At 36.8% G+C, this 27601-nt stretch overlaps 1 protein-coding gene across 2 annotated transcripts; it reads left to right on the forward strand.

The window, feature by feature from the left end:
- The first annotated feature begins 62 nt into the window (after positions 1-62).
- LOC130852072 (protein adenylyltransferase SelO-like) lies at positions 63-26963 on the forward strand. 2 transcript variants are annotated; one of them, XM_057732720.1, is made up of 19 exons: positions 63-587; positions 3910-4028; positions 4645-4773; positions 6091-6155; positions 6250-6306; positions 6398-6496; positions 6684-6751; positions 9046-9133; positions 11286-11355; positions 12133-12205; positions 12898-12981; positions 13758-13887; positions 17075-17119; positions 17224-17305; positions 17407-17499; positions 19708-19787; positions 20955-20998; positions 23669-23748; positions 26667-26963. In XM_057732720.1, the coding sequence occupies exons 1-19, from the start codon at positions 248-250 to the stop codon at positions 26787-26789; spliced, it is 1869 nt and encodes a 622-aa protein (XP_057588703.1). In that variant the 5' UTR covers positions 63-247; the 3' UTR covers positions 26790-26963. The 2 variants fall into 2 exon arrangements, with proteins under 2 accessions (XP_057588703.1, XP_057588704.1); XM_057732721.1 differs by lacking the exons at positions 19708-19787; positions 26667-26963 and having other exon boundaries at positions 23669-23750.
- Positions 26964-27601: the final 638 nt, after the last annotated feature.

Genomic DNA, 27601 nt, shown 5'->3' on the forward strand with positions numbered 1-27601 from the left:
CCCGGAGCCGGAAGTCCGGCACCGGAAGAGCCTCTGCCTCGCACGGCCCGCCCCTTCCCGGTCCTTCCCGGGGGCGCCTCTGCGCGGGGACTTGCAGGGACGGCCGCAGAGGCGTGCGCGGCGGCGGCGGCGGGACCCCTGGGAACCCCGCAGTCCGCCGGCCAGGGAGAAGCCAGTGTGACCTTCCTCCCGGGGAGCGGCCCCTGCCGACCCCTCCCGGCCTGTGCCTCCAGCGATCACCGCAAAAATGCACCCCTGGCGGACCAGCTGTTACCTAGAGATGCCACCGGGCGCCCGACGAACCGTCACCAGCTCTCCTCCCGCGCATTTAGGCAGAAATAGGATGCGAAGAATCGGGTTCCCGTCTTGCTGCCTAATCCGGAGGCTCCAGTTTCCGCGGCTGCTTCTCTTGGGGGTCACCTGCCAAGCCGTCGTCTGCTCCTTACGGCCACCTAGCCTTGAGGGAAGCGCCAGCCTTTTGTATTTTTCCAGTAACAAGTCAGACCGCCAGCGGGGCTATTGTGAACGAGAAGCTAGGTTAGCCTCGTCTCTCGACTTTTGGACGCTCTCCTCTGAAAACCTTATAGGTATATTGTGGCCTCGTTTGGCCGTCTTGCTCACATCTGGGTGTGTGAGTCCCGCTCGTGGGTGTACTGAGCTGTGTGAAGTTGTTTAATATTCGGTAATGTTGAACCTACTTGTAACCCGCCCAAGGGATACTGGAGAATGGACAGGATTAATGCCCGATAAGGGTTAGAAGGACCTTTCCTTAATTCTATGGCCAGATCCACTCTCTCATGGTACTGAGAGGGAGTCTCTATAACAGAAGTCGGGATATAATCTATCATTCAGTACATGCACATAAACGCACAAAGCCGATCAGGGAAACTGTAAGCATTAGGGATGCAGAAATAGAAGAAACTTACTCTGTCCTCGAAATACTCACGAGAAAACAGACCAGCAAACAGGCAACTGTGATTTTCTTGTTCTTCTGACCAATGCATTTTGCATTAAAGAATGCAAATACCCATATAGCTGAGCACATTATTTTTACATTTATCTTCAAAAATTTTTTTAATTGAATAAAAGCATGTCATAAATAAGTCTTTAAAAATGTCAGTTTTATTGAGGTGGGTTCCCCCCCCCCCCATCTTGAATATTATGTAGAAGGTCTGTCAGGTGCTTTACAAATCAAGGCTGTTAATATGCACCTGTGGCTCATCGTGATCTAGGTTTAAATATTAAGAAATACCCAACAGGTGGAGTTTGCCAAAATAAGAGTGTTGCAGTAAACACTTGTGCTTGCAACATTCCTGTGACTTAGAATATTATCATTTGCCCTTTTTTTATAGGTAGAGAAACAGATTCAGAGGAATTAGGTGTCTTGCCCAAGCTCACATAGTTGGTAGACAGAGCACTACACAATTCTCTTAGGCTGTTTTCATTTAGAAATTGTTTACCCAGATTAAAACAATAACCTGGCTCTTAAAAAGACGTAATATGGCAAGGCTAAGTAGGGAAAGCAGATGAAATCTGTGAAGGCCTCCACCATTATAGTATAGCTACACTTCCACACAATAGCCCACCAACAGACATGCAGAATAAAAAGTAGTTCTTTTGACCCAACTAGGCCAAGCATGAGTCTAGAAAGTTAAAAACACTGTCTAAGCTGTGCAAGTAACTGCCAAAGAACCGACTCCTCTTGTGTGCAGATTAGAAATGGCTTGGGCCTTTTTTTAAACTGCGCTTATACAAATGAAACAAATAGTAACACTGATAAAAATGGAGTAAGTGTATAGTTGAAAGCATTTTCAAAGTTATCTTGATATTGGAGGATTGGTGACACTTGAGGACATTTTATTTCCATAATGATGATACGGTTCAAACCATTATCTAGGTAGGACCAGGTTTTACAGCCAAGGAGAGATTATATACAAAATACTATATACATATTAACCATGTCTTGTTTCATAGCACTGCACAGAAGCATCTCATCCTGATGTTCTTACGTAAGTGATAAAAGAATTATCAATGCAACTGCGGTAAAAACATTTATTGAGAGAAGAGTTGCACTGAAACGGTTAGCAGTTTTTGTGGATTTCATATTCTTAGGCCAAACTGAATTCTGAAGAATTGAAATAATATCCTTATTTCTATTACTGATTTCTATGAAATGTTAAGATAAAGGGGTAACATACCTCCAGAATTTTCTCTGGGGTCTTAGTCTATAATTGATTAGTTGGCTCAATGTAAGAAGGGTGAGGATTGGGTACCTCTGAAGCAATTTATCTCTTTTGTTCCGTGGCCAGTGATCACAGGTGTTAGCTGATCAGCTACCTTGCCAAAATGCCAGTCAATCAGTACAAAATCATCAGTATTAGTGAAACATTATATACTGCCCATGCTCTACTAAAATTTTAGAGCATCATAAAAGAAAATGCATTAATTATATCATTTAGTCTATTTCCACCCAGTGGCTCTCCTGAAAGAGAAGAAAATACACTCTTGGATCATCTACTCCTAATCACAGTCAGGTTTTCTTGATGGATCCTAAAATCTGTGTTCTGGTTCGTTCCATGATGCTGCCTTGTTCACCATGCACTTAGGGGAAAGTATAAAGAGCTAAAGCTGACCCACATTTGCCTGTCTTTTACTCATATGGAGAATGTCTCTATTATAACTGTCATTTAGTTCACCTAGGCTTGGCTGGAATAAATAGGAGTTATTCTAAACAACTGAACAAACTGACCTGATGCCACCTTTCTCTGCTGATTCAAAATATCATTTTCATTTTATAGGGAATTCTTACATTACTTTGGACTGTTTCTGTGCTTTTCATGGAGTCCCATTGATTTTTGCATCTATTTTTGAGATAGCAATGTTTTTAGTTATTTTTATAATTTTTGAAATGATAAGGAAGCTCCCATTTCTGTCATTTAAAAAAGTCTTTATTTTCCCAGATTTATGCTTTCTGTTTCTTAACAAAAAAAATCCTAATAGGATTTTGATTGTATTTCCATCATGTTTAGTAAATAATTTGGTGACAGTGACATCCTGATAATATCTCTATCCAGAAACAGGTTTTTGTGTCCCTTGTAATTTTAGTAATACACCTATCCTCTCCTATTGTTTGTTTTAATTGCTTTGGATTAGGAAAACATATTGATTTTAAGAATTGTACTTAAAAAAACATTGTACTTAAAAGTAAACATTTTATGAGTATCTAAAGTATGTCCAAAGCTCTCTTTCTCTCTACAGCTTTTTAAGTAAAGTACATGTGCTTTAGTGCATGGACTTCATGATACATAGTTTATCTCTTCAGAGGCAATTTTTAAAATTCTAGCCTTATGAACAGACATGTATCAAATGTTTTGAAGTTTCTGGTGGGATTGGAAGCAATTTTGTACATTTACAAAAAACATTTGTTGCCTGGTTTAGAGTTACTTATGTACGTATCTGTTTCCTTCAATTAAGTATGATTTTTCTGAAGACCGGAAAGAATGTGATTAAGTGCTGAATATTTTTTTGGTTGGATCTATTGATTTGACCAGTACTGTAATTCTGATACTGTAATGAAGCTCACCTCATTTTATTTATATATTCTTATTTATAAATACGTTGCACATCCTATTGGTCTCCCATAAATGAAAATTTTTGAAGACAGGGTATGTGTCTTGTTTTAAACTTTTTTCATCTCGCATCTTCTTCGACAGTTTAATATACTGTAATATATGAATATCAGATAGATATGGTTGAAAATGATAAGACAGCCTTTGAATAACAAAGTGTGAACAAAATAGTTTGTTGATTTTCTTGAAGAACTGTAGCCGCTCTAAGGACTATTAATGCTGTATATGCAACAAGTGAGAACATTCAGAAGAGTTTTTTGTTTGTCTGTTTTTTAATCAGCTGTGTTGCCAGTTGATCCTGTTAAAGAAAATCATGTGCGTAAAGTGAAAAACTGTGTTTTTTCAATTGCCTTCCCCATTCCTTTCAAATCAAGAGTACGTCTTGTAGCAGTTTCAAAGGTTAGGCTTTACTTTTTCACAACACAAATACTTAACTCACTGTAACTTTTGCCTAAAAAATTAGTAACATTTTTTTCAGAGTTAAATTGTTAGTCTATTGATAAATGATTATCTTTGTGTTTAAAATCTATAACTTGGAGAATGTCATCCTTAGAAATCACTTTTTGAGACTTATTCCTGGAGCCTAGTACTCAGTTTCGTTTTAAAGTTATCTTACAAGGAAAGCACACTTTTGTGGAAAAAAGGGGTAAATGAGTTAAATTCTTAGAAAGGGGCTCTAATAAATTCTAAATTGTTCTCTCACGATATAAGTGAATTTGGGATAAAAATAGGATATTTAATTTTTTCTAGTTCCTTTAAAGAATATATGGTAGGAGGAATATTATTTTACCATGCCTAATAATATATAAAAATTTTAGAACTATCTAATAGACCTAATTTTCCCAAGTAGTGTAAATAATCCTGGAAAGTATGGTACATCTCTCTGGGAAAATGTTAATGTAATTTTGAAAGAAGTTTAATCTTTTAATTTTCTTTCTTCCATAAAGTTTATTTTCTCAAAAACTGTTAAAGGATTACTTAAGTTTGTAAGAAAAAATTTTTTTTCCTGCCTCAGGAAGTGCTAGAAGATATTTTGGACCTTGATTTATCTGTCTCAGAAACAGATGATTTTATCCAGCTTGTAAGTGGTGAAAAGATAGTATTTGGATCCATTCCATTGGCTCACAGATACGGCGGCCACCAGGTAATAGTACCACCAGTATCACTGCCTTATGCAAATATAAGCAGCTGGTGGAAATGCTATCCTATTAATGAAGTTATTTTGCATTAATTTCTCTTAGTGTATTGAGACTTCAACAAGATGTTTCTAGAAGAATGTGTCATCATGAGATGTTTAGATTAGCTGATATGATTTCTTGTGATGAATCCAGGGTGTCAGTTTCTCACATGGAATTGAGGAAACTGGGGTAGCACAGTATAACATTTTTGTGAATTATTGCTAGAGAACTCATTCAGTGGAGTTTTGGCAAGAGATTTAGGCAGTCAGGTCGCACAATGAGTCAATATAAAAGCCTCAGGAGGACAAGTAGAATGTAATTTTGTCAGGATAGCTGTAGAGCAAAGTTTTAGAGCTGCTAGAAACTGCTAGAAATTAAATCAGGATTAATTGGGGCTGTTACACATGCTGAAGCAATTAAGAAGACACCTAGAAGTAAGATGTTGCAGCAAGTTCAAGGTGTGGAATCTGACTGATTAAAAAAAAGAGAGAGGAAACAGAACCAATTGTTTAAGTTGCTATGACTTTCTTGTGAGTTAAAGATTAATTGATTAAGAGGATACAGTGATGTTTAATTTAGCGAGTAATTGTCGGCAACACTAATAATTACCATCTTTCGAGCACTTGGGTATGCTGGACAAAGTGCGATGCATTCTGTGTATATTAACATTCATTCTTACAACAACCTGAGAAGGGTTTTCCCATTTTACAGAAGTGAAAGGTCAGTCTCAGTGAGATTAAGTAACTCAAACAAATTCCCACAGCTAGTAAGTGGCATAGCTGGGGGTTCAACAACCACAAACAAATTGTAACAGAAAAGTTTGGAAACGGTTAATCACGTACATTCGAAAGCAACTGTTTCAGATACAAGTATGTTCCCAACTTTATGTTGTATACATGAAGTACAGGCAAATTTTCTATTAATAAATCATTCCTAGTTCATATTCTGGAATTAAATAGATCAGTTCTCAGTATTCTACACCTAAGAAGCTTGAGCTCAGCTCTAAGATGATGAAATTAATTATATGTCTTAAATTTAATTTTTTGAAATGAATTTCACTTAGGTCTTATGGATTGAATTATATTTCCACCTTTATTCAGGTTGTTGATGATTATAATCTTAAAAATGCACTAATCCATTCTCAGGGGATTAGTGTAACTAAAGTGTAACTAACGTGTTACATTAAAGTATAACTTTAATTGACAAAGTAACTTTGGCTATAAAGTTACAATAAAAGTTTTAAAGGTTAATAAACATGAATAATTTTCTCCTTTCCCTCTTAGTTTGGGCTATGGGCAGATCAGCTCGGGGATGGAAGAGCCCATCTTATTGGAAGTTACGTGAATAGGTACTACATGTCTTCTGGTATAATAGCTTTTCTGCTAAGTAGTAACACAAAGCTTCTAATATTTAGGTTTTTTGTTTTTTGTTGTTTTTTTAAGGCAGGGTGAAAAGTGGGAGCTCCAATTAAAAGGCTCAGGAAAGACCCCATACTCCCGGTACATTTTTTTTTTTTTTTTTAGTCATCTAAGTAAAAATTGATGTTATCTTAATTATAATTGAAAATCTTTTTTATCCTTTTACCCATAGACATGGCGACGGCAGAGCTGTGCTTCGCTCCTCCGTGAGAGAATTTTTGTGTAGTGAGGCTATGCACTATCTCGGAATTCCCACCAGCAGAGCTGCAAGGTAATTCCTCTTCCCTTGAAGCTAACTTTTAGGACTGCATCACGTTATATCCAGAAATGTCAGTCAAGTGAGCAGATAAACCCCTGACAGCGTGATTTCTCATTGTTTCTTAGAGTTTTAGGTGCTTCTTGATAGCTCACTGGCAGTTAAAGTATAATTTTAATTGTTTGATTCTCTTACCTTTCAGTCTGGTTGTAAGTGATGACGCAGTATGGAGAGATCAGTTTTACAATGGAAATGTTGTGAAAGAACGAGGTAATGACAGTTCTTAGAACGCTTACATAAAATGAGACTAAGTTCTTCAGGACCAACAGATACTGGGCATCTTTGGGGTCTTCAAACATGACCTGTGGATCTTCGGGATATAATTTCAGTATTATGATATTACAACAGAATATCCTTTCCCACATCCTTACATCACTAATCCATCCATTTCAAACAGCAAACATCTGGGAAGTGAACCTGAGAAGTTTATGGACAGCCAGCAAAACATTACAAAGCCAGTGCACGAACGTTCATGTGCTTTCTTCCCCGGAGACCCCCTCAGACCTTTCCGCAGATGCCGACCGCTCTTACTTCATGTTTATTTCCAATAAGTTCAGTTAACTTTTCCCTCAGCTTTTAGTAGGCCAGAAATAAAAAATTAGGAAGGATGTTATAGGCAGCATTTTTACTGATGTTCATAGTGATTCACCAAGAGCACACTTTATGTTCTTTATACTTAGTGCAAAATATGTTTTGATAAGATTTTTGTGAACACAATCCCCCAGGGTTGCTTCATGCTTAAAGGAATTAAGTGGCATTTATCTTTATGGTATCTTTCTCTCCCCTTTAATTTCATCTGGATAAAGTGCATGCTGTTACCGCATATGGGCCTTCAGCAGATATTCATGTCTCTCTGTTTATGCTTACTAGACATGAGTTTCCCATCACAGACTGTTAATATGATGGGCACAACACTGCTTTTATGTCTGTGATTATATTGTTAATGTGAATTTTTTTTTCGGCCGAGCCGCACACCTTGTACAATCTTAGTTCCTCCACCAGGGATTGAACCCAGACCCTCAGCAGTGAACGTGCAGAGTCCTAACCACTGGACCACCCAGGAAAATTCCCTGTTAATCCAAATTTTGAACCAGATGGTTTGGAAACCAAACTGAATGGTTTCAAATGGTCTGAAGTATTTCTTCTCTTTAGGCCATTTATAGAATTTCCACATCTAAGTCATTTACAGATATTTTGATTGTGCTTTTCCCTAATATCGGCCTAGCAGCCACTGTGGTAAAAGTGCTGGACAGGCAAGAAGAATATGTGAACCCTAGCACCGGCTCTGTGGGAACTGATTTGTGACTTTGGGCAAGTCACATTCTGCCCCTGTTTCTCCAATGAAATTGAGGGGTTAGATGAGATGACACCTTCTATGTCTTTCAGGATGGACATTCAGTGATTCAACGGCTATTCACTCAGTAAACATTCAGAATCATCTATTGAGGTCTTATTTTTTTCTAAGTGACTATTTTTATTGCTAAAAAAAAGTGAAAATATTCAGATTACTAGTGTGAATGAGCGCTGACTATGTGGATAACTTAGTCAACCAAGAAAATACTAATTATCCCTTTTCTGTGCCTACCATTGGACTCATCTCTGGGGGTCCAGGAGTAGTGAGTGCAAACTCACCAGAGTGGTCCCTGCTCTTAAGAAACTCAGTCTTCATAGAGAAAACACTAAACACATGGAACAAATGAACAATAAGTAAATGTGAGGTTAGGAAAGGGGGGATCCAGTTAGCTTTATGGAGGAAGTAGGAATTGATCTGGAGCACAAGTTTAGGAAAGTAGGAGGGCTCTCAGGATGTGGGGGGGGGGGGGGGGGGAGCAGTGCAGGAAGAAGAGCATGAGGGCCCAGAGGCAGCAGCGAATATGGTGTCTCCCTGAAGGATGGCACCAGCAGAGCAGCAGCTGTGTCACCTGGGACACACCTCACCTTGACAGGGGAACACAGTTCCTTGTAACAAGGAAACATGAATTCATATGCTAATTGTATTACTAAAGTGTGCAATCGGAACAGAAGGCAGAAACAGAAGGCTACAAACACAAACACAAAATGCATAGATTCACTGTATTTTCATAAGTTAGAACTTATGCAAATGTTTTAAACTGAAGTTAATTTCCAGTTAGTTACACAAGTGGAAGGCACATACATTGACTATGCCACAGAAATAATCCTCTGATTCCCTATTTCAGGGTAAGGTACAGGAAAAAGGTCACAATCGAGGAGACAGTGGGAGCCTAACAGTTTAACCAAGTAACGTTTCGCTAGGTTGGGGCCTCGGTACTTCTGAAAGAATGTGTTCCTCACATCCTGATTCAGGCGTAAAGAAAAAGAGAAAAATCCTTGACCCTTTCTAGGATGTAAATTAATTGTTTTTCTGATAAATTCAATCACCATATTCTTTTTTATTAAAATAATTTCATTTTTAAGAAAAGCATATTATGCTGTGTTTGCATACTTTAAAATAGTTTATGCTAAAATAAATGTTTCTTTTTCAGGTGCAGTAGTGCTGCGTGTTGCAAAATCATGGTTTAGAATTGGATCGTTAGAAATTTTGGCTTATTATGGTGAGCTGGATTTACTAAGGTTAGAAAACCATTTTTTTCCAATGGTAGAAGACAATTGAAAGAAATGCTTATTTATGTGCCTTGAAGTTAAAATATTTTTGGTTTGCTTGTAAGTAAAACCCAAAATTTCAATTAATAGATATTTTCAACACTTGCTGTGTGCCTAACATCATGTGGGTTTCTAGGAGGCTGAAAAAAACGTGTTTAGACCCAGTAGAACCTTTCCTCCAGGAATGTTTTTATCTAGTATGCCACCCAGTTGGAACTGAGGGCCTCTCTGCCACCGAGACACCTGGGTGAAAGTGACTCAAACTCCCCAGTTGTGAGTTCCATTCCAAGTTCCGGGCTTCCCAAGATGCGTCCTCTGTCTTGTGTGTTCTTTCCTGGGCTCTGGTTTTGACATGTGTGCGATGCCTGTTTCATGCTGGGTTGACCCACACATGAAGCTCAGTCCCTTCAATGGGACAAAAGCAAACAAAGAATAGACTAAAATTGCACAAAGCCTTTAAGAACAAATCTTACTGAAGATTTCTTTAGGGAAGACAGAGGAACGATTCTTTCAAAATAGCAAAAGCTCTTCCCATTGTGTCACGCAGTATAGCTTTCACCAAACTCTGATATCTTGTTGCCTGTGGAATCTGCACTCACAAAATTCCATGTTCCTTAAGCCGACATATTTCTTCAAACAAAAACATTACCTCCTTTAAGAGGAATTCTGTTCCACTTAAGATCATACATTTTAAAAAGCCATTAAAATGTATAAGAAAAAAATTCTCTGAGAGAAACCAGAATTATTTGGAATATGGATCCTACACTGTAGTTATCAGCTTAGTAAATCCAGACACCTGGTCCACGAAGAGTATGCGGAGAGAGAACTGAGGGAAGTGAAGGCCCAGAGCAGAGAAGTCATCACCTTTGTCACGACTGTTCTCTGAGTCTCTTACTTCAGCAAATGTGTACTGAACTCAGGGTCATCCCGGCTTGTTGAGAGTAGCTTCCTGTCACTGGGTGTTGTTTCTCATTTTTTTGTTTTGCTTTTTTTTTTCTTTTTTAAAGATATTTGTACAAAAATGTTTATTGCAGCATGACTTTTTTTTTTTTTTTAAACAACAGAAATTTATTCTCTCACAATTCTGGAGGCTGGATGTCCAAGATCAAGTGTTAGCAGGATTGGTTTCTTCTTCTCTTTCTCCTTCTTCTTCTTCTTCTTTGTTTTTTGGCCGCGCTGGGTCTTCGTTGCAGTGTTGTGTGGGCTCTTCATTATGGGCTTCCCTCCAGTTGTTTTTTTGGAGTCACTTCTGAACAGATTCACCATGTCACCGAAATTGTTCCATCTGGTCGTCATACTTCAGTTATAGTTCACTTATCTCTCTGACATTTGATGTATATTGGTGACCACTTTATCCTGAAAATGCCTGCACTGGCTAACATGACTGTATATATTCCTTTCTGTTTCCCAAGTGCCTAAAACAGTTGTCTAATCCACTCTAAACAAACTCTAATCCACTCCTGTTGTTTCAGTTGGGCTTTAATAATTCTCAAGTCATATCTACAACCCCCAATTTTTTTTTTTCAGGATTCTCTCTTATCCAATGAAAGAAACACTAATATCAATAGTTAGTTGACTCACTAGTCAGTTAAAATAGAGAATAAAACATAGGATACATACAGAAACTTAAAAATTTTAACTTCAAACATTGGCCATTTTTTTTTTGACACCTTATTTGTGAAACATTACATGACCTTCCACACATAAATAATCATTCCCTGCCCTGTTATCTTTATACTTTTTATATATTTCTATTATTGTATGTATTATACAGTAATGTCATTAATTCTTCAGATGTTCTTCTCCCCTAATCGAATGTGTGCTCTTTAATATCTGGGTCTGGGTCTTGTCATTCTTTTTCCTAGCACATGGAGGTTGTCAGTGGATGTTACTGAACTAATCTGAATTTGTAACATAAGAAGATGGCATCTAATATCTTAGAAAACATATTTCCAGTTGTGATTGGTACTGAGGAAATATTTCTCTATGGCTGTTTTGGGAGTAAAATCTTATTTTACTTTTTAAAATTATGAACATGCATCTAATGAATTCATGACTGAGATGACTGGATACTTGATACTGTACCCTGAGGAACCTAATGCTCTCTCCCCTTTATCTCTAGGACATTATTAGACTTCATCATACAGGAACACTTCCCCTCAGTAAATGTCAAGGAGCCTAACAGATATGTGGTAAGTATTTTCAAAAAAAGGGCAACACTCTGTTTTCTCTCATTGGCCGGCCACCATTAGTGGTCACAACTTAGCACTTAAAAAACTAAAGTTAAAGCAGGACATGTAGAGCACTTTGAACATTTTGTTAAAGGAAGAGACAATGAACCACCTCGTAAACAAGACATAGATAAGGAAGTTGTTCCGTTTGAAGGATATCTAGGAAAAGAGAACAGGTGCAACTACATCCTGACTATATACATTATTTTTTGAGCAGCATTTTTAAGTTGGTCACATATATTCTTTTTTCTTTTTTTGGTCACATATATTCTTTTCTCACATGTTCGATATATAGATATTTCTATAGTAGTAGTTCTAAAATACATATGTAATAGGCAAATGTGATTTTCTATTCCTGTGGAAAATTTTTGATCTTCATAACCTTTTTCTTTCTTTAAACAGCCACAGAGAAGGAAATTCCATTATTTTTCTTGGTGACTCATTTCAAAGTTTAATAATGCATTTTGCATACATTTAACTCCCTTGTACTGAATTCTAATGCTTTTCTTACTGAACATGGAGAAAACCTGGTGATGATACTATGCCTGAGCCTTTAGTATATTATTTCTCGATTGATAATTCTATGTTCTTCTATCGTTTTCTTACATGTACTAATTTTCATCCCTTTAGTCATCTTTTGGCCCACCTTTGAGAATATCTTTTCATGTTGGAAATCGGAAGATCCTAAAAGAATATACATTACTGAAAAATCTGAAAATTTTCTTAATTTTATTTTAGGATTTTTTTTCTGTTGTGGTGTCTGAGACCGCACAGCTTATTGCCCTGTGGATGTCTGTTGGTTTTGCTCATGGTAAGTTATCTACTGATATTTCATTCCTCTGATGAGAAAATAGAATTAATTTGTTGAAGCAGAACACTTCTTTTTTGTGTATGTCAAAACATTCCTGCCAATGAGCAGGAATAACATTCATAATATATGAATTTGTTTTTAGCAACAGAGAAAACAATTTTCTCATGTTTAAAATGAGCCACAGCTACTGAGCCCACATGCCACAACTACTGAAGCCCACATGCCTAGAGCCTGTGCTCTGCAACAAAATAAGCCACTGCAATGAGAAGCCCACGCATCACAACAAAGAGTAGACCCTGCTCTCTGCAACTAGAGAAAGCCCATGTGCAGCAACAAAGGCCCAAACAGCCTAAATAAATAAATAAATAAATTTTTTTAACTTTAAAAAAATGCTAGAAATTCAGGATAAATGAGAGGAGCTTTCATTTCTCGGGCCTTTTATTGCTGTAGTATTTGAAATCTTTGGTGAGGAGGAGTACACAACAAAAGGCTAAATTTAATTTTGAAATACAGTTTTAATATATATTAAGCTATTTGACTTCACCAGTTAAACTGAACTGATAATCTAATTTTGTTTCATTTCTAAAACAAATGCATTTTCATGACCTTTCCTATTCTGTATAATTTTATACAGGTAAAAATGCTTTATTATTGTATTGTCATGTTTTTGGCATTTTGTTGTGCTGTTTCAGGTGTCTGTAATACTGATAACTTCAGTTTGTTATCCATTACGATGGACTATGGTCCATTTGGTTTCATGGAGGCCTATAATCCAGGTATGTATCATTCATATGTCTAATCCTTATTTCACTAAGAAAATGATCACCGGTTTGTTTTAGATAAACCGTTATAGCTAACACAGTGGTGGGGTGGTAGGAAGAACTGGGTTCATTCATAAAATGGTCGTTTTATGTGCTACTGACTCTTCCAGGTGCCACAGGGATACAGTATTGAGTCCTCTGTGGTCTCTGCCCTCAAAGAATTACGTATTAGAGAAGATGACGTGACGAGAGGAAGGGAATGTGTCGTCAGACAGACGTGGGTCTGAGTTCTGGCACATGAGCCTTAATCTGTGCCACTGGATGTGTTACTTACTAGTCTATAAAAGGATCAGAGCAGGCTTTGTGGGGGACGTGCTGTCGAGCTGGAGTTTGAAGTACATGTGTGATAACCTGGAAATTCTTGTAGCTTAGAAATGTATTCCTCTATCAGGCAGATATTCATATTTTAAAAGATTTTCATGTGCATGGGTATTAAGTATTTACATTACTTTTGAGTTAAATGTTTAATGTCAGAAAGATTTTTATGTAATAAATATAAATTTATTAAGTTTAAATATAAACTTAAAAATGAAGAAAGAGGGACTTCCCTGGCAGTCCAGTGGTTAAGACTCCACGCTTCCACTGCAGGGGACATGAGTTCAATCCCTGGTCGGGAAACTAAGATTCCCACATGCCTTGTGGCATGGCCAAATAAATAAATAATTTTTAAAAAATGAAGAAAGAAACTAATTATCCCCACTGTAAAGCAATCATATTTTTGTTCTAAACAGATTTTGTACCAAACACATCTGATGATGAAAGAAGATATAAAATAGGAAATCAGGCCAATATTGGGATGTTTAATTTAAACAAGTTGTTACAAGCTCTAAACCCATTACTGGATCCTAGGCAAAAGCAGCTGTGAGTAAATCCTAAATCTACTATCTAAATCTGTGTGAAAATATATTTGTATAATGATCATTTTTTGAAAAGCAAGAAACAAACATTTTTAAAACCATACTATTTAATCTTTAATAACAGGCTTTCAGACTATATATGTATGTGTATATCTATCTGTCTATTTTTTTTGGTACAGTTTTGACTTTTTTCCATTAGTTATCAGGATAAAGTGTTTTCCTATTTATTGCTTTTTAGGTGCTGTGAAATTGTGGTTTATTTCTTCTTTGATCCAAGGGTTATTTATCACTATTTCTGAATATCTAAGTAGTTGGGCTTATTTTGCCCATGTTTTTATGATCAAAGATTGTGTTTGGTAAAATCTACTCAAAATGTGTAACAGTTTCTTTATGGCCTAACATAATAAGTTTTTTTACATACTTCATGATAATATAAAATATGCATGAAGGTTTTTATATATATGAAATTGAGTGTATCGAGTATATTATTCGTCTTTTTTTAACCCTGTTTATCTATTAGATAACTTTTAATACACATAAGAGATGTGTATTAAAATCTCCCACTTTAATTGTATTTTTAGTAAGCAATTTTTTCAAATTGTTTTAAATTTATACAATATGCTGTTATTGGTACCTACAGATTTTTTACTTATATTTTCTTCAAAAACTGTGCCTTTTATCCCAATACAATAACCCCCTTCATCCTGATTCATACTTTTCGCTCTCAGTTTCAACCTATCCAGTATTCATATTCATGCTCACTTTTGCTGTATTTGCTTTGAGTCTCACTTTATTTTTTTTATCTTTATCACATTGTTTTAAAGTATGTTTCTTATAAAAGCAAACAGAACATAGCCAGGTTTTAACTCAGTGTGATGGTTTCTGATTTAATAGATGTATGCAGGCTGTTCACTTTATTATAATTGATTTATTTTATTCCTTCTGTCTTACCTTGTGTGTTATCTTTATTTTGCATGTTAGTCTCCCCCCTACTTTCCTTGCCCTTTTATGATCTGAGCCACTCATGCATTCCTCCCCACCCCCCACTTTGACTTAGAAACCCCGGCACCCCCCACCCCCCACAGCTATGTGCCTCTTTCTGCCGCTTTCTCTACTGCTATACGAGAACAAGCTTCCAAACATTCTCCCTCACGAAGCTTCTGTTTGCCCCTCCATCCCAATGAGACCTTCCGAATGCTTTTATGCTTCACCTCGAATCACCCAGCAGCTAGAGTTTGCAGAGGTAGTTTAATATCGAATTTCAGACTGTGAGTAGGTTCTCCCTGGACGTGTGTCTCCTCTGTTTCGAGTCTTCGCCCTCACTGCTCCACTCCCCTCCGCACACGGCCCGTCACTTTGCTGCTCACTGACACTGTTTTTCTTACTATTCCATCTGGAAGTCTCTGCCTTCATTACTTTCTTACTTGACTCACATGGGATATATAGGTGATATATTTTCTGAAGTCTTACATAACCATTAATATTTTTATTTTACTCTGAGTGAGATGTAGGGTATTAGATAGAGTGTGGATTCAGTTGCTTGTAACAGAAATCCCAAATAATAGTGGCTTGAACAAGAAGGACATGCATTTTCTCTCACATAAAAGTATGATAATGCACATTGGTAATCCAGGCCTGGTTTGGGGACTCAGTTGCCTGAGTCCCAGACTGCTTCTAGCTTTCCATGCCACCACCCATTGCCTGTGGCCCTCATGGTCTGAAATGGGACCATCTGTCACATCCATATTCTAGGTAGGAACATGAAGAAGAAAAGAGGCAAAGTCCTCAATATTTAAGGACGCATTTCAGAATTTGTACACATCACTTCCCTTATTTCTCCTTGGCCAGGACTTAATCATATAGCCATATGTAGTGTAGTGGCCTTGTATCAACTTAGCTAAACTGGTCCAAAAATGCCCTTCCCTGTATGGTCAAGGGTTAGGTTGACTGCAAGAGAAATTGCCAAGATCTGGGGACTTCCCTGGTGGAGCAATGGTTAAGACCGCCTGCCAATGCAGGGGACCCTGGTTTGATCTCTGGTCTGGGAAGATCCCACATGCCACAGAGCAACTAAGCCCATGAGTCACAACTACTGAGCCCGTGTACTGCGACTACTGAAGCCCGTGCACCTAGAACGCGTGCTCTGCAACAAAATAAGCCACCGGATTGAGAAGCCTGTGCACCTCAACAAAGAGTAGCCCCCACTTGCCATAACTAGAGAAAGCCTGAGTGCAGCAACAAAGACCCAACACAGCCAAAAATGGATAAATAAATAAATAATAAATAAATCTAAGAAAAAGAAAGAGAGAGAGAGAAAGGAAGAAAGAAAAGACAAGAAATTGTCAAGATCTGGAAAGCAGAAGAGAAGCAGCAGCATTTACACCCAGAGGGCTGGTATAGAGTCGGGCCCTGCTGCAGCTCACAAGCCCTGTCAGGGGCTAGATTTGAGCAGAGGCTTGAGGGAATCACAGGAGGAGCCACACAGATATGTGGGGGAAGAGGGCTACAGGCAAGGGAATGGCCTGTGCAAAGGCCCTGAGGCGGGAGTGTGCGTGGGTGTTTAAGGACCAGCACGAAGGGCAGGGAGGCTATATAGCAGAATGAGCAAGGGGAAGAGTCGTAGGGATGAGGTCAGGAAGGTCAGGGGGATGGAGCTTCAGAGTGTGTTGCGCTTCTGTATAATTTAGAATACATTAAGAATGTTAAGAAATAGAAAATTTGTTTAAAAATGGGTTTAAGGTTAAGAACTCTTTAATTTTTATATTTTTATGAAGCATTTCACTCTTCATACATTCAGGCAACTAAAATGTTTTTGTATTGGGTGAGGTATCTGTAATACATTATTTTGGATCTAAGTTAATTTTTAAAATACACCAAAAGAGCCCCCTTTATATAACTCTTTTGGTATAATAGAGACATATTAACATTTATCCTGTAAGCTAATTGTATATAGTGTATTTCAAGAATGATATGATTTGACCTGTACTGTATCCAAGTCTTTGAGACAGTAAATTTATATTCACAGTCTTCTCTAAGATATGATATATAATTAAATCATTAAAATAGAATCAGTAGCACATAATCTAATGTTATTTAATATATGAGAAGGTTCATTTTGTTCATGTAAAATGTAATTCAAGAACATTAATATTAAATCAAGGTTTAACTGTCTTTTTTTTTTCTCCCTCTAGGGCTGCTCAGATTCTTGAGGGGTATCCCGTCCTTTATTATACAAGGTTTGTTTTTTGTTTGTTTGATATTAAAACATCCTGCTTGATTTGAGGGCAATTCTTAAAATAGTGATAATTTTAATAACAAATCGAATTGACACTTCTTTTAGATTTAGAGAACTGTTCAAAGCCAAATTGGGCTTTCTTGGAGAAAGGAAGGGTGATGATGATTTACTTGCACTTCTCTTACATGTGAGTTTATCATTTTATCTTTTTTTCCTGATTAACATTTGAATGACTATTCCACCTATTCTTGAAGGAGTGAGATTGCTAAATGTAATTATTTTCATTAGCTCATGGAAGAGACAGAAGCTGACTTTACAATGACATTTCGACAGCTCAGTGAGATCACTCAAAGCCAGTTACAGCAGCTCAGCATTCCTCAGGTATTAATTTGTGACTTTTGGCTTTTTTCTTAATTCAGTTTTCTTTAACAGGTTTGTTGAGGCACAATTTACATACCCTAAAATTCCTCTCGTTTTAACTGTACAATCAATGATTTTTAAATAATTTACAGGTTTGTGCAGTTATTGCCACAATTCAATTTTAGAACAATTCCATCACTCTGAAAAGATCCTTTGTGCCCATTCGCAGTCAATCCCTTTTTTCCACTTCCATCTCCAAGCAACTACTAGTCTACTTTCTGTCTGTTAAGGTTTTCCCTTTCTAGACATTCCCTGTAAATGGAGTCATACGATAGGTCTTTTTTTATGTCTGACTTCTTCACTTAGCACATTTTTGAGGTTCACCCATGTCGTAACCTGTATCAGTGGTTCTTTCCTCTTTATTACTTTTTTCCTCCCTTATATGGATAGACCACATTTTGTTTATCCAGTTACTAATTGATGGACATTTGGGTCATTTCCACTTTTTAGCTATTGTGAATAAATACAACTATGAACATTCATGTACAAGTTTTTATGTGAACATGTTTTCACTTCTCTTGGGTAGATACTAGAAGTGGAACTGCTGGATTGTTTAGTAAATTTATGTTTAATTTTTTTAAGAAACTGCCAAACTGTTACCAAAGTGGCTGTTCTTAATTCGGTTTTAAGAAATGTGTTGCCTTTTTATTCCAATACTAATCCGTTGCATTTAAGGAATAATATGGGTATTAACCAGAAGACTCCTACTTATTATAGATTTTTAGAAATATAGCTCTACTTATAATGAGTAAATCTTTTATACTGCAATCAGTTTTTATTATTTTTGAGGTGAAAATCCATATTTTTTAAAATTTTGATTTCTTCATTATATCATGATCTCTGTGTTAACTACAAAAATTATATATATATAAAAACTATATGTATATAGTTCTCACAGGTATGTAATAACAATAAATTACATTTTTAGGAGTGATTTGAATAAAAGAATGTCTACCTATTCAGCAAAGAAATCCAGCAAAATGTTAACCAATACGCATCTCTGATTTAACTTAAAAATTATTAGTGATTCAGCTATCAGAACTAATTATCATTTAATGTGTAGAAAACTGAGACAAAGTAATGTTAAAGTGATTTAAACAAGTTCTTGACAGGTTTTAATATTTAAATTACTGAGCTGGGAAAATTTAACAGATGAGATCATTACACTTTTAATCATTTTAATAGTTAATTTCTGTGTCTTCTGCATTTGAAATATTTTTCACTCCCTAACACTAACTAGAGCTAATTGTTTATTTGTGTTCACTTAGCCTTTATGTATATTTCTATAACACTTCTAAAATGATATTGAATTGTTTACACACTTTCCTTTTTTTAAATTAATTAATTAATTAATTAATTGGCTGTGTTGGGTCTTCGTTGCTGCACACAGGCTTCCTCTATTTGCAGCAAGCAGGGGCTACTGTTCATTGTGGTGTGTGGGCTCCTCATTGCTGTGGCTTCTCTTGTTGCAGAGCATGGGCTTCTAGGTGCATGTGCTTCAGTAGTTGCGGCACATGGGCTCAATAGTTGTGGCTCACGGGCTCTGAAGCGCGGGCTCAGTAGCTGTGGCACATGGGCTTAGTTACTCCGTGGCATGTGGGCTCTTCCTGGGGCAAGGATGGAACCCGTGTCTGCTGCATTGCCAGGTGGATTCTTAACCACTGCACCACCTAGGAAGTCCCCACACTTTCCTTTTTAAAAGCAGGGGCTATGTCTTATTAATTTTTATATCCTTCCCAGCTAACACAGTTCCTAGCACATAGTTGATATTCCATAAATATTTATTAAATGAATTAATAAATAACTAAATAAAACACAGTTGCAAGTTAAGTTTTTAAAGTAAATTATACATTAAGCAAGTTCCCTATTTAAAGGAAGGGTTTAGATAATATAAATATCCACATGTAATGTCTATTTATAAGAACTTTGTATATATTTTGTTTATTTTCAGTCAGGCCATTACATGGATCTCCATGAATGAGAATCTGAGTTGAATATTACATAAAGAAAAGGAAAACATTATTCCTTTTTAGTACTACCTCTACTTGAAATAGAAAGAAATCTGGATGTTATAAATTATTATTAAAGCACATAACAATTTAAGGGACATAAAGTTAAAGTGAACAAATATTAATATAATAAGCCCTCTATTACTGTATTTTCTTCCAGCAATTCTGGGCACTGAAAATGATTTCAAAGCACAAACTCTTTCCTGCTTGGGTGTCCCAGTACCTTTTGAGACTGAAGAGGTAAGGTAACCTAATCACTTCCTAAAAAAGCATGTAATGTGTTATTTAGCACCGTCAACCCATCAGATTCCTCACTTCCTTCCCATTTTTCAGCATTTCCTATTTATTCCCAGGAAGTCTGCTCTGGCTGAGGCATCTGGTAACATCTCACCCATACAGAGAGCACCCTTCTGTCCACCTCAGCTTTGATAACACAGCTCCCCTGTGTCCTCAGCCTATGTCCCCCATGCCTTGAAGCTCTGGAGAGAGAGAGCTCCCCAGACTTTCATCCAGTGTCTATTAATTGCCACATCTTATACAATTGTCAGAAGCTACTTTGCTTCATACCTGTCACAATGAATCCAAAGCAACAAACATGAAAGAGTAAAGAAATTGCAGGTGGTGGCTGAAGGGAGAGACAGGAAAACCACAGGAAGCACAGGAGCAAATAGCTTTTCACAGTTTAATGGCAGCTGAGGGCTGTTCATAAAGATGACCAACCCTGAGTAATGAAGAACAAGGTAAATTATTTTCAGAAAACTATGTTTAAGATAAGTAAAGAGGGACTTCCCTGGTGGCACAGTGGTTAAGAATCCACCTGCCAACGCAGGGGACTGCGTTCAAGCCCAGCTCTGTGAAGATCCCATATGCTGTGGAGCAACTAAGCCCATGTGCCACAACTACGGAGCCCATGTGCCACAACTACTGAAGCCCTCACGCCTAGAGCCCGTGCTCCACAACAAGAGAAACCACCACAATGAGGAGCCCAAGCATCACAACGAAGAGTAGCCCCCACTCACCGCAACTAGAGAAAGCCCGTGTGCAACAACGAAGACCCAAAGCAGCCAATAAACAAATAAAATTTAAAAATAAATAATTTATTAAAAAAAAAGATAAGTAAAGAGAGGTGCCAGAGAGTTTAGATTATTTTTAGACAAAAGTATTTTTTTAATTGGTAAAAATAAAAGATTTGGTACTATCTAAAATAATTAAATAAGGTAGTTTAATACTTTTAATCAAACTGTTTAATCAAACAGTATTTTCTGTCTTCCTTTCAGACACTGATTCAATGTGATTTTTAAATTTTTTTTCAATATTTGTCTTGTGAATAATTCTTACCCTTTTGGAAAAAAGATATAATTTGGGGAGATAGTGATTAATTCTGTCCTTTGTTTTGTTCATTTTTAGTAACATGAATGATTCAGATTCTGAAAGAAGAAAAAGAATGACAAGTAGGTAATCCTGTTGATTTTTTCAGCTTTAAGGATTATTACATAAAAGCAACAGGTTTTAAAAACTGGAAGTCATTACTTGGAACTGGATTTGTTGTTTTGTTTTTCACTACAGTAATTCTAGATGAATGTATTGTAGTGGAGTTGAAGTGCCACACATGAGCCTTTCTAAATTCAGCAGATGACTTTTAACTTGATTATGATAGCCCTGCTTTCAATAAATTTGCATATTGATGTTAAAATAATATGGTCTTAGATGGTGGAGAGATAAGGAGGGTGGTGTGGTTTATGGTGGAAAGAACATGAGTTTTGCAATCTGACAGATGAATCTCATCTTGCCACTTTTTGCTGTATAATATGAAAGATACTTAACTCTCCAAATTTCAAGACCCTTAGGTGTTGTAAAATAGGCATCTTTTGCAGGGATGTTGTAATGATGGGGAATAATATATGTAGGTTGTCTTGTTCCAGTGCCTGGGCCGTAATACACATCCAGTACATGGTAGCGCTAAAAACAGATCACCTTGATACACGCTTTCAGTTTACCATGTGACTTCATACTGGGCTTGAAGAAAAAAAAATGGAAGTTAGTTCTTTTTGCAGTGTGGGTTCTAACAAGACCAAAGAAGTTAAGATAGAGGACTCAAGACCTGCAGTACTCTTGCCTCACTTAGGACTCGTCAGGAGAGCTAGTATGTGTCATCAGGGAGGCTGATTCAGGTTGATGAAGTAAGGGTGATGCTAATATTCCATGTTAAGTTAGGGGATGAGATTGCTTCTCGACTCAGGACATTATTGTAGAAATAAAAGCAAGCTGAGTGTTTACATGGAAGTGAGGATTCTGTGTGGGGCTCAGCACGGATTTAGTTGGCAGCCACTATGTTCCCTGGTGCAATCGTGCGGAATTTATAGGCCAGCTCAATATGGACAGGCTCAGCAAGTAAGAGAAAAAAGTATTGAAAGAAGAAAATGTGGTGGTCCTCTTTAGGATTTGGATTTGTTTGGTTATGACAAGATGGGTGAGGTGGTAAAATGAAAGATATTTAGTGAATTCAAGGCTGCAGCTTTGAGTTATTTTAGAGACATAATAAATGCTGAAAAATGTACTCTCAAGGAAAGGAAAAATTACTTTCTGCAATGAGCAGTGGGAAAGTTCCAGACCATATTAAAAAAAAATGTGCAGAATTAGATAACTCTTCAAAGAATCCTATAAACAGATCTACAATTTTCTCATTTCAGGTAGTTTGTATGTATATAATTTGATCCAAAGTACTTCTGCTTGCAGCTACAATTCCCAATGTATTTTAACAGTATTTCATTGCCAGGTTTCTATAAAATGTTGGTCAAGTCTCTCAAACTTTTAATTGGGTGCCTCCACTCTCTCCCTCTGCCTGACTGCTTCCACAGTTTCCCTTGGATGTCAGTTTCCTTTTTGTCTAAGGATTGTATATATTTATTGTATGTGTGTTTTTATTTTAAGAGTTCTGTGTGAATTCTTTAAAATTTGGAAAATGCAAACTTGTAGAAAAAATTTAAAAGTCACCTGTTTTCTCATCACACAAATACCACTGCTGTTCACTTTTTGATGCATTTACTTCTAGTCTCTCTTTTTCTGTGTGTGTTGATTAGGAGAAAATGTAGTAGTAATCATATTATGGTAGAAATTTAGATCCTTTTTTTCACTAAAAATAAACATTTCCAACGACTTCATTCCTTATAACGTAACATTTTTAGTGACTGCATAATATATCTTTGAAAGGCTATGTAAAGTTTCACTTAACCAGTCCCCTATTATTAGGTATTTAAGTTGTTTCTAGTTTTCCTTAATATAAATAATGCTTTTTAATGTTTAAGTCTGTTTCCATAGACTCTATTCCTAGAGAAGCAGAATGACCAGGTCATGGGCACTTGTATTTTCGATGATCTGTCGTGTTTTGGCAGATCTTTAAAACCAAGTTGAAATGGAATCTGTGTTCCCTCCATTCAAGTAACTCAGAAAAATGCTATTGAGAATCACAAAACGGTGATTTCCGGAGTCCTCTCCGGATTTCTATTATGCCAGTGGGGATAAACATCCCTCCTCTCCACCCAGTTGATAAATCATTTTGGAAAAGACTCATCTCAAATAAAGACATAGTTTCGGGAATGTGCCATTATTATAATACTTTTTAGTATGAAAAAATGCATGGTTTCTCTAAAAAATATAAATTTACAGTTTTGCCTGCGTGTAATCTTTCCTGTTTGCTCTTGTCAGTGTCAGCATTAAGCAGTCCTCCTGAGTCAGACCTGAATTCTGTGTTTGAAGATGTTAAAAGCAGCAACTTTTTTCCTCCCTTCACTTGGGCTCCAGGATGAATTTGCTACTCTTTCCTTCTTTATAAAATGCTTATTAGTGAACTGAATATGGTGAAAAACCAAATTAATGATGAAACACTGAAAAGAAAAATAAAACATAATATTGCTCATAATGCTAAAAAAAGTTTTTCTGCACCACAAGGTAATAAACACTGTACATTGTTTATAAACCATCCGAACGGCCGCTGATCATTTTCCTCACTTGAGCCCTTCCAGTAAAGCTCTTAAAGGTTATCTCATTTCAGTGATAATTTCACATGGCCTGTGTCAACTTAGTAATTACTGCTCCAAGATGTGCTTTTTCTCTCGTTTAAGCTGTTAATCCTAGATACGTGCTGAAGAACTGGATGGCAGAATCCGCAGTGCAAAAAGCAGAAAGGAATGATTTTTCAGAGGTAAGGTGGTTGACTTTTCTGGGCTTATTTTTTATTAAATGTATCATATTTTAAACATGCTTATTTTGTTTGCAGACACACTAAACCACACCACTGCAAGCACCAGCTTCCCAGAATTCTCGTTGCCTGGTCTCTCTTTTTTTATCAGTGAATTCTTTTCTCGTATTTCAAAATTTATTCTTTAATGTGTTTAAAAATTTAAATATTCATTTGATATCATATATCTACATTATTTGAACTTTTGGATTTCAATCTCAGAAATCCAGTGAAGCCTGATTTGAGGGTGCACCTCTCCAGAGGGAATTAGCTTTTGCTTCTACCAGGCATCTATGGCACTAGCAACCTGGGTCCACTGAAATGAATCTTGACATCCGTGAAGATGAATGCACTGGGTCTACACGCATCAGCTTGGATGAATCTCACACATAATGTTAGACAAAGCAAGCATGCGCAAAGGAATACATACAAGGTGGTAGCGCCCCAATTTAATGTAACACATGTAAAGTCATATGTTTTTAGGGATATATGCATATATAATAAAAGTAACAAAATGAATAAAGATAGCTGGTTGCTTTGCAATAAGGAGGAAATGTGAGTTAGGGCAGGATACTCAGGGCTTCAACCATATTGGAAACATTTTATTTCTAAAGCTGAGTGGAAACATTTTATTTCTGTTCATTGAAACATTTCTGAACACTGAACATACATGTTCATCATATTATTCTGCATAGCTTCTTCTATGCCTCAAATATTTCCTAATCAACTGTTTAAAAATGCATTGCAACCCTCCAAAAAATAATAAATAAATAAAATTTTTAAAAAATGCACTGCACACAATATATTTTTCAGAAGAGGAATAGCCTCCGCACTCCCGCTGTCCCTCTTTTGTCCTGCCTCGGAGCAGACATTACTGATGACCACGGCCCCCTTTCTCTCTCAGACGGGTCAGAATCCTCCTCATCACAGCATGCTGTGTAGTCACTACCAACTGATCAGAGTGGGCACAACACAGAAACTGTATTTGCTATTTCTAATTTGGAACTTGCATTTACTTTTTATTTCAGTAGTTTAATAAGCCTGACAAATCTAGGTTTTCCTTTTAGAAAATAAAATATTTTAAGTGTAATCTTTTTAGGGTATTAAGGAAAAACAAAGAGAAGGGAGTTAACTCAGTATTTATCTTTAGATAAATTAGTCTAAGCAGGGGAAACTCAAAAGTGTTTAATAAGCTGTGTTCAAATGTAGAGAATAAACATATGGATACCAAGCGGGGAAAGAGTGCGGGTGTTGGGGTGGGATGAATTGGGAGGTTGGGATTGGCATATACACACTAATATGCATAAAATAGATGACAAGTAAGAAAAAATATCAAATTGTACACTTAAAAAATAATAATGTCTGTTGTTGACTTGTTTCTCCTTCCTTCCCTCTCTTTTGTTCCTTCCCTGTTTTCTCCCTTCCCTCAAAATTATATCTGAGTAAGGATGCCGTGCGCACCACAGTAGGGAGGCATCCTCCTAGGTTCAGATTCTGAGACTATTACAGGCTGCTCTTGGCTCCACTTGATCAGAAAGATACAGGACAGAAGCACAGCTTACCAGCAGGGCACCATCAGGTTCCTCCTTTGCAGGAGCTCTTGTAGCGTCCACACAGGCAGGAAGGTACAGCGGTAAGGCTCCAGGGAGGAGTGGGGGGCACGATGTACCCTGGGAAGATGCCAGGGTGGCCCTGGCTGAAGAGCTGCACGTTCCACAGAAACCAGTATCTCTTGTAACAACTCCATGGGCATAGTTTCCAATGTCCCCACAAGAGACCTGCCTTATACCACAAGTCCCCATGCTAAAGAGAGCCCAAAGCATGCTATCAGGTGTTCACAATTCGCCCAGGCCAAGTGCTATTTGTCAGTCACAAGCCGTGTTGTATAGTGATACAGCGGACATACCACCTTACCAGGTTACCAGACCCAGAAAGTTAAATAAGGGTTAAATTCCCATTCAGGAAAAGAAAAAAGATTTTAAACTTTTAGACCTATAACACTTTACACACACAACTTATGTTTACATTCCTGCATCAAACATTTCTTGAGAATTCACCCTCTGCAAGTTGCTGTGAAGTATAAAAGGGGAACTTTTATTAAACTTGTAGGTGAGGTTAGCTAGGCATAATATATATTATATATACTTTTCAAATTGAGGTATAGTTGAAATATAACATTTTGTTAATTTCAGGTATACGTGATTTGATGTTTGTATATCTTGTACAATGCTCACCACAATAAGTCTAGTTAACATTCATCACCACACACAGCTACATTTTTTTCTTGTGATGAAGATGTTTGAGGCCTATTCTTTTAGCAATTTTCAATTATACATACAGTATTATTAACTAATAGTCACAATGCTGTACATTACATCCCCATGACTTAATTATCTTATAACTGGATAAAAATATGCATTTTGAACCTAGAATTATTGTGGAAGAGGTATGTTCATTGATGCCTCAGTTTATACCATGGGACAAAATTGCAAATGAGGAAGCAGCATGAGTTGGAATCCATGCCCTTGACTTGGAAAGAGTGTAAATCACTGACATCCTTTTATATGTCTAAAAGTTTTAAAAATTATAATTCTCTTACTGCTGTGAAGGAATTTAGAAATGATCGGGATATATATGTATTCTCTGTGACGCTGTACATATTCACTCTCCTGTTTTAGCAAAAAAAACTACTACTTAAGGAGCTTTCTGTGGAACAATAGCAATTTTAAGTGACAGCCATAGTTGAAGTTTTAATGAAACATAAAATGTTTAAACATTTTCATACACATTTAAAATTTACCTTGTCGCTTCAGAAACTTAGAAAATTAATAAGGATCCTGAGTAAGATAATCTGCATTTATCTACTTTAAATTGTTTACCAGGTCCATCTCCTCCAGCAAGTTCTTCGCCATCCTTTCCAGAAGCATCCTGCAGCTGAGACAGCAGGCTATTCCTCACCTACGCCTTCCTGGGCCAAAGATCTCAGGGTTAGCTGCTCATCTTAATTTGGGAAAAATCAATTAAGGAATACTTCTGTCATCAAACCCAGCACAGAATAATCTATTTGATAAATTCTTAATGACCACCTACATTTTCTTGACAATCCTGCATTTCATAATAAAAATATTTTTCAACCAAATAAACTGGACCTATTCTCTGGAACATCTTTGTGATCATTTTTGTTTCAATCAATAAATTTGATAAATAATAACTACCTGAGTTACTCTCAATAAAAAATCTTATGACAATCTTTTAACAAACTTGTAAGTTTTCATCTAATACCACGTACCCAGCAATCTGAGGCACATCAAGTAAGAATATAATTTAGTTGTACTACTCAAGCTTTTTTGTCTACTATAACTTCCATTTACCAAAGTAAAAAGAATAGCTTAGTGAACCTGACTTACCATTCAACCAGCTTGTTAAATATCAATGCATGATTGATTCTGCTTCTTTTACACCCCGACCCACTTCCCCCATGGTCCTAGTTATTGTTTTAATTGAGGTATAATTTATATCTCCCCAAGTATTTTAAAGAAATTCCCAGACACAGTTTCATTCAATCTATGAATATTTTTGTATCTCCAAACATTAATGACTTAAGATACACACACACAATACCATCTCACCTTACGACACCTTTCTGTCTCTGCATAAACTGAGTAACAAACATACAGTGATCACTCCCTAACGGTGCTGAAAGAAGGGATGTGATTGGTTACTGTTCATGATATGTATCTGTTATTCATGTAGTGATTTGTGGGCTGAAGAGCTAACAGCGATTTTTATACTTTGCATAATTACTATTAGTTACAAC

This window comes from Hippopotamus amphibius, chromosome 4 (genome assembly GCF_030028045.1).
Source record: "Hippopotamus amphibius kiboko isolate mHipAmp2 chromosome 4, mHipAmp2.hap2, whole genome shotgun sequence".
NCBI classification, from domain to species: Eukaryota; Metazoa; Chordata; class Mammalia; order Artiodactyla; family Hippopotamidae; genus Hippopotamus; species Hippopotamus amphibius.

What these genes read in the sequence shown, in the direction of transcription:
- LOC130852072 (XM_057732720.1), top strand. Translation starts at nt 248, where the DNA reads ATGCACCCCTGGCGGACCAGCTGTTACCTAGAGATGCCACCGGGCGCC. An exon ending in ACAGATACGGCGGCCACCAG is followed by an intron (nt 4,774 to 6,090) that starts GTAATAGTACCA and finishes TTTCCCTCTTAG; the next exon opens with TTTGGGCTATGGGCAGATCA. An exon ending in AAGAAGAAAAAGAATGACAA is followed by an intron (nt 20,999 to 23,668) that starts GTAGGTAATCCT and finishes CTCTCGTTTAAG; the next exon opens with CTGTTAATCCTAGATACGTG.